The sequence below is a fragment of the Tursiops truncatus genome, chromosome 21, assembly GCF_011762595.2.
Source record: "Tursiops truncatus isolate mTurTru1 chromosome 21, mTurTru1.mat.Y, whole genome shotgun sequence".
Taxonomy (NCBI): domain Eukaryota; kingdom Metazoa; phylum Chordata; class Mammalia; order Artiodactyla; family Delphinidae; genus Tursiops; species Tursiops truncatus.
In genome coordinates, this window is record NC_047054.1 from 16,943,750 (window position 1) to 16,951,672 (window position 7,923).

The window sequence follows — 7,923 nt, forward strand, 5'->3', positions numbered from 1 at the left end:
AAGGAAATAGACTTAATGGGAGGAGTTAACGAAGTCTCATTGCAAAGGGAAGGGTGAAGAATTGAGGAATTATGGCAGTTTTTTGGAATCAAATACCACAATATACTAAATATTTTTGTTCCCATTCCATTTCCAAATTTTATTTTGAAAAATTTCCAAGACACAGCAAAACTGGAAAAAGTTTCAACCTACCACCGAGATTTTACATTAACATTTTAATCCCGTATCTATCCATCTATCAATCTATTTTTTTGGACATATTTCAAAGTAAATTGTGTACATCTGTAAAAGTCCCCCTATATGCTTTTGCATGGATATCTTTAACTAGAGTTCAATATTTGTCTAAAATATCACGAGTTTAATAATACGTTTTCCAAGCTTCTCTTTCCCATGTTCTTTTGCTCCAATCCTTTACCTTCCTTACCTTAGTTGCTATCTCAGATTATAGTCAGTTCCACTCAAATCTGATTCTTAATGTTTCATAAAAGGCAACTGTATTGCTCAGGAAAACATGCTAAATCACACTGGCAATACACTAAATGTAAGAGCAAGGGTTTATTTTTTCCAAATAAGTTAAGGAAAGTGATTGGTGCTTCTATATTCATAATAGTATGATCATAATTATAGAGATCTTTGAGACACCAGAATAGTAACTCAGAGAGGATGGATAATCCTAGACGTCTAATGCTTTCTCTGTATATTCTTCTTGTGATCAGTGCTCTCTAAATTTCAATGTATTTATTATCCCACTTTTAAGTGTTTTATGATAGATATATAACATTTATCATACCAGCTTCTGTTTCTTTCACACATTAATATGCATCTGATTTCTTGTTGAAACTATGAAAACCCCAAGAAGTAACCTTTGGCTCCTTCTAAACATACAAAATTCAAAGTTATTATTTTTCAAATTATTATTAAGTGTTTATTTGCCCAGATGCGCTTTGCCAAAACACCTGCTTCCCCTTCAGGTTTTGATTGGTGTTTCAGGCTGGCTACTCTCATGGTAGCAAAAATGTATTGATCGGTTCCAGGCGTCACAACTGCATATCACATCATCCCAAGGAAAAACAGTGCCTTTGACCTTGCATTTCTTAATTATGAGAGCCTTTAAGGCTAAGGAGTTGCCTCTGAAAATAGCTTTATCCCCATTATACAAATTTTGGCTGAAGTGTTTGCAATAAAGTTAATTTAGAAATGGTCTGTAATGCAATTAAGTTAATTTAGAAATGGTCTGTAATTGAACTTTTATTTACTCATTGACCAAAGAGATATTTAGATGGTTACCTAAAAGTCTGAATCTCTTCTATAATACAAAGCACTTTTTTTAGGAGTCTTGATTTAGCCTGTGTTACTGCTCTTGTCCCCTTTGCAGTCTTAGCTCACATAACATTTAGTCTGTTTTGATCAGATGAAAGTGGCCTCTTCCTTGAAACCCCACTTTAGAGAGCTCCATGGGACAAGGAATTTGTGGGGCCAGAGTGCCTCCTAGACTAGGTCCAGTGGTGGGGAATCCAGCGTTCCCTGCCCAAGAAGCCTTGAACTTGTCTCCAGGACCTGCTCATGCCTCTTCTTCATCTGTCCCCACTGTGGGACAATTATACAGCTGGTGTGTGCACCCCTAAGTCTGAGGGGAGGTAAAGAAAGAGCTTTTATTTGGGTGTAAAAAGAGCGTGGGTGTGCAGCCTGGAACGCCCATGCATGTGGGCAAAGCCCCTTGCTGTGTGTGGTGGAGACAGAGGTGGAAGAGAAGGGAAGTAGACCACAGACCAGGCCTGCATGCCATGTCTCCCATGTTCCGGCCCAGAACTGGGAGGCAGCCAAGACTAAATTCAAACCTGATCTTACAGGTCACTGTGAAAGTTTATTTATCAAAGTAGGAGGATTGAATATAGTTATTATCTAACAGTTTGATTTATAAGTTTTTATGTTTCTGACAATAGTTCTATTTCTGAAAAAGAATAGTCTTTGTTATTTGCAAATGATGGGACAATGAAGAAAAGATGATTACTTGATGATATCAACTATTTCAGTCATTATTTATATTTAAGATCAACATTCTTACCAAAAGTAAGAAAAAGAGGATAAACGTTTAAACGTCTTAAAACTTCTTTTATTGTTAGATTTCTTAATCTACTTACTAAAAAATGACTTGCTTTCTGTTGTTCTTTGCCAAGTGAATTACACTAGTTTTTACCTGTGATAGATGTAGTAGAAATGTTCTACCTTTAATATTGCGTCCCTAATTTTTTTCGAGTAAAGTACACAACAAAACATTCACGTTGTAAATACAATGGAGTCACTGCTTATTCTTTGAAAACTGACTCATGGCAGAAGGAAATGGTCTAAGTAAAATAGAGCCGCAAATTGTTTTTAGGCCTCAGTAAGTCAGTGTCATCTTACAAATTAAAAAAAAAAACAACTACGATTTTTTTTTTCAGGAGACTACACATTAAAAATCAACCTTGCAGATTTTGAAAAAAATAGCCGTTATGCACAATATAGAAATTTCAAAGTTGGAGATGAAAAGGTACTAACATTTTCAAATAACTAACATCATGAATTAACATGTAAAACATACAATATAAACCTGAAGTCAGGGGAAACAAAAATATGCAATAGAACCTAATCTTTTATTTATTAAATAAGCCTGTTAAAATAGTAACAACTGATAATGGAAGTCACCTCTTTTCCTTTAGAATTCCTATGATTTGCATATTGGGGAATATTCTGGAACAGCTGGAGACTCCCTGGCAGGGAATTTTCATCCTGAAGTGCAATGGTGGGCCAGTCACCAAAGAATGAAATTCAGCACGTGGGACAGAGATAACGACAACTATGAAGGGAACTGTGCAAAAGAAGATCAGTCTGGCTGGTGGTTTAACAGGTTTGACATTTTATAAACGTAATTGTAGTGGTGTTGATGATTGCTCACTGGTGGGCATTAATTATAACATAAGAGGTAATGTTGGTCTTCTTTATGATACTGGTATTATTAAATAAACATCTTTATAAGAATTCTTAAGTGATGAAGTACCTTTAAGGATTTGTTCATTGTGTACATTAGTAAAGCTTGAAAGATATATCATAGAAATAAATCAAATTACTGCTTTTACAAAGATTCTTTGCAAACAGAATCATGGGCGAGTTACTATAAGTAGTGGGTCACAAATTGACACAAAGAAATAGAGAACATTTTCGATGTTCTAATAACCAAGTAGCTCTCCACCTTCTCGTATCATACCAAATGGCCATGTTATTGTAATTTTTTCTGTGTAATACTACTTTTCATTTACTGTGACTTTTATTAAATCGTTGAATCCAAGCTCCTTCCAATGCATAAGTTTCCTCTACAACATTCCTGAAACCTAATTCCACCTTCTCATTGAATACTTCAATGTTACTTTATCAGCAAACTTATTGCATTTTTGATTGTACTAAATCAGTTTTTCTTCATTTTCCTTTTATTTGCCTGAAATCTTCCTTCTTATTACTTTGCCAGTTTTTTTTTCTCAGTAGCTACAGAGTAATTGTATTCTTTTTCAACTTAAGATCTTCGGGTGCTGGATAAGAAGATATTTATTGTATTCCTCAATGTTTTCTCTTCTCTAAGCTAGATATGCCTCATTCCTGTAACTGTTCTCCACCCACGATGATATCCAGACAGTACCCTTTGTTGTAATCACAAAGTTAAGGCAGGAATGGAAAAATTCAAACAGTCTTCCTTAGAAATAACCTGATAAGCCTGCTATGTCTGCAAAGCAGATGTGCTCAGATTGTTAGGCAGTACATGAGCTTTGAACATCTTTTCTATTTAGAAGACAGGGGCCCCCTCAAAATAACTTTGCATTACAGAATCTTTAGTGAGTATTTCTGGCATGCCGTGTTTTCCATGTAATTGAGGACTAATCATTTAAATTCCATAATCCAAATGTTAACATTTTTTTGATTATGTAAATACTTTAAAAACATTAAGCATCATCTATTTTATTAAGTGGAGGTATGCCAGACATATGTCTATTTTCCCTAAAATCATAAGAATCGCCATTATGAACATCATGTGTTATTGTGATGTGCTGATTTTAGAGTTGTAGATTCTATGAAGGTACAGCTTGTTGTATATAGTGTGGAGTGTCAAGTTGAATCTAAATAGTTGTAAAAACACTATTTTATCTGGATTTTGCTTTTTTCAAAGTTTGAGTCCATTTAATTTTTGGTCATTTTGTAAGGGAAGTGGAACACACACAGCAGTGAGAGAAGACAGAGAAACAAAGTTATCTTTCCTGTTTAACAAGTTGAAGGTGGTGTTAATCTTTTTCCCTAGTGGTTTTCTTGTTCTCTTAAAACCATCTTTATCAGCTTCTCTTCATCCTCCTTTTTCTTCCCGTTATTCTAAGTTAACCTTATGTAAGAATTATCAGCATTATGTAAAACATCTATAATTCACAAAGTTGCAAGCATCCCTTAATGTTTGTTTTGGAACAGAATTCCATACACGGAAATAACAACCACAATGTTACTGTTAGCAGGAGATCAAAACTAAGTACCTACCCAGTTGAACAACAGCTGGCACACAGATTAACAGGGGCTAATAAACGATTTACTTGACTTTAAAGATAGGGGTTCAGGAAGGACAAAGAAAGGCAATTCAGTTGCTGGAGCCACCCAAGGAGCCTGCATTATCCTTGGAGGCAAAGGAGATGATAAGGCTGTGCAGGTGGAAAAACAGAAAAGCTGGAGAGAAAGTCAATTGTTCCAGGAGCTCAGTGCTACTTCTACCATACCTGCTACTTCTGTGGTTTAACTCCATCATCCTCTTCCTCCTTACTCTTTGTTTTTCTGTCCCATAGTTCTTCCAATTTACATGAAATCTTGGCACTTCATAAGTATATTCCACTTACAAGGCATTCCTTCTCTGCATAGCAAACTAATCACTGAGTGTTGACGTCTTCTCTGCTTTTCTGGTGTAGCATCTCGTGTGTGCTCACAGCTACTTCTTCACCAAGGAAGCCCCAATCTAGCTTCAAGTCCAGGCTGTTCTAGAACCTGGAAGATGCTGGAAAATTGGTCTTAGAATTCCTAAGGTTTCCTGGGTTGACCAGAGTCAGTTTCCTAATAGCATTCAAATCACAGACCAAATAAAAAAGTACATGTAGTAAATGTCTCTAGGAAGACAGAAATATGTCAAAATATATGTTCTGGAGGCTCAATTTAGAGTATTTTGTCTTTTTTTTTTTTTTTTTTCGGTACGCAGGCCTCTCACTGCTGTGGCCTCTCCCATTGCGGAGCACAGGCTCCGGACGCAGAGGCCATGGCTCACGGGCCCAGCCGCTCCGCGGCATGTGGGATCTTCCCGGACCAGGGCACAAACCCGTGTCCCCTGAATCGACAGGCAGACTCTCAACCACTGCGCCACCAGAGAAGCCCAGTATTTTGTCTTTTGACGTTACTTTCCATTGCAGCTTTTCAAACACAGTAGGCTCTTAACACTTGCAGATTTAGCATAAATGGTTTGGATTAGTTACATCAGTTTAAGTTAGGAGGACAGGACGGTCAGCAGGAGAGAATTACAAGGCGGGTAAGGGATTCAAGCCAGCCACTCAGCGTTTATGGGTAAATTATATGCTTTCTTTGATTCAGTAATTTAGGTGCTTTCCAAAGATTTTAAGAACTATTCCTTGTGAATGTTCTCCTTATGTCCTAATGTCTGATATCTTTTCATTGGTTATATCAATAAATATACAGTAACTAATTTCATAACACAGAGAATTATCACCTATCCTCAGTTTATCCATATCAGGAACAAAATTTACAGATTCCAAAGGAGGAAGGGGGACATTTAAAAATTTGTGATAACCTAACCAACTTATCTAGGTTGGAGCAATAAATGTAAAAAGTTAACTCAGCAACTAAGACAAATGATTATTGTCTGATGGCTGGGGAAATTTTAAATGGTGGTTTAGGTTTTGTTTTCTTATCCTTGAGCTTAAAATAATTGATGTACTATTGACTTTTAAGAGGGAGGAAGGGAATTTTAATTACGAAAGCTAAGTCTTGGCAGCAGATAGCTGAACACTGTAAGTGTAAAGTATACAGGGGAGCTGGCAAATAGAGCAGCGCGCCACGCCTTGCTTTGTTAACCCATACTGCTCTGCTAAGGCTCAGGCTTACAAGGTCATGTTCTTGCTTGCTTGTTTTCTCCCTCCCTCCCTCCCTCCCTCCCTTCCTCCCTTCCTCCCTTCCTCCCTCCCTCTTTCCTTCCTTCTTCCTTCCTTCCTCCCTCCCTCCCTTCCTCCCTCCCTCCCTCCCTTCCTCCCTCCCTCTTTCCTTCCTTCCTTCCTTCCTTCCTCCCTCCCTCCCTTCCTTCCTCCCTCCCTTCCTTCCTCCCTTCCTTTTCTATTAAGAACAGAACTCCTTCTTTATCAGTACTCTGTAAGTGGCCTAGGTTTTACCCTGAGAGTTGTTATGGTACTAAAACCCACCAGTTTAAAAAACTCATGTTGTAGAATCACTTGGCTTTTGGAAACTGATAAATATTCCCTTATCTAAAAATGGCAGAGGGAGTTCCCTGGTGGTCCAGTGGTTAGGACTCCACACTCTCACTGCCAAGGGTGTGGGTTCAATCCCTGTATGGGGAACTAAGATCCCACAAGCCGCTCGGCATGGCCAAAAAAAAAAAGGCAGAATTCATAATTAAAATGTTTTTAATCATTTGCTAGCAAACTAAAATGGTTTCTTTCAAAGAGTATTTTTCTAGTCTGATTGTTTTGTGTTTATTTTTCCTCCCACTAGGTGTCACTCTGCAAACCTGAATGGTTTATATCACACTGGCCCCTACACGGCTAAAACAGACAATGGGATAGTCTGGTACACCTGGCATGGATGGTGGTATTCCTTGAAATCTGTGGTTATGAAAATTAGGCCAAGTGATTTTATTCCAAATATTGTTTAATTGTCCCTGCTGGGCTTTCATTTCTGCAGTTCATCTTGGTTTAAGTGATTTGAAAAATAGCAAATCTGAACCTTCACATGTATAATGATGGCAGTTGTTATGTGCACTACTTTTCTTACTTGCCTTTATGACTTAATGTACTTTCAGTACAGCAAATATGTGATATTCACCAAATAAATGTAGATTATGTTACTATTTAACTGAATTCCTATGTGCAAAGGACTATAATAAGAGATTATTGCTGAACAAAAAATAAAAAGCATAGAGTATATACATGGCTTGGGAGATAACACAGCATAAATTTATAATAAATTACATATGAATGCAGTTTTAAAAATACATGAAAAAAATCCAGCAAATAATGGATTGCCAAATCAACTGCGTGGATAATAAATATTATGAATCGAGAATGAACTCAGGTCTCTGACTGCAAAGCTAGAACTTTAAATACAACCCAGGATCTTAATCGCTATAAAACACTTTCTCATATTTTTAGGATGTTTATGTAGATTACACACTTCTTTCAGAAGCCTCAATTTTAATTCTTATACCAGTCCTGTGAGGTATTATTATCCCCATTTAAAAGAGCTGAGAATTTGAGGATCTGACAGGCTGTTATTGCTCCAAGTTACAAAGCTAATAAGTAGGGGAACAAGGACTCAAATCCAAGTCTTCGCATGCTGAATCAAACGTATTGCACCCACGCTGCAACTTCTGGGATGTGTCAGACACAGAGGACGCACTTCAAACCCACGTGAAGTTTTTTGGATAAAAACATACACAAACCATACAATCACAAAAATATAAATAATTCTAAAAGCTGATAAGTATGAAGAAAAAATGTGTGCCTGGGGGATGTATAGCAGGGAACCTGACCTGACTTGGGGAAGGGGGGTCAGAGAAGTTTCCCAGAAGAACTAACTTTTTGAGCTGAGATCTTTTAACTAGGTGTTATGTGGGAAATCATTGCA

The 7,923-nt window shown here is 37.2% G+C and overlaps 1 protein-coding gene across 9 annotated transcripts in view; it reads left to right on the forward strand.

Moving 5' to 3' along the window:
- FGL1 (fibrinogen like 1) overlaps nt 1–7,362 on the forward strand; it is a 58,309-nt gene extending 50,947 nt beyond the window's left edge. For all 9 annotated transcript variants that reach the window (XM_019921557.3, XM_019921555.3, XM_019921558.3 and 6 more), the window contains 3 exons: nt 2,442–2,530; nt 2,700–2,887; nt 6,793–7,362. In XM_019921557.3, coding sequence (XP_019777116.2) covers nt 2,442–2,530; nt 2,700–2,887; nt 6,793–6,952 — 437 coding nt within the window. In that variant the 3' untranslated portion in view covers nt 6,953–7,362. The remainder of the gene's footprint in view (nt 1–2,441; nt 2,531–2,699; nt 2,888–6,792) is intronic.
- Nucleotides 7,363–7,923: the final 561 nt, after the last annotated feature.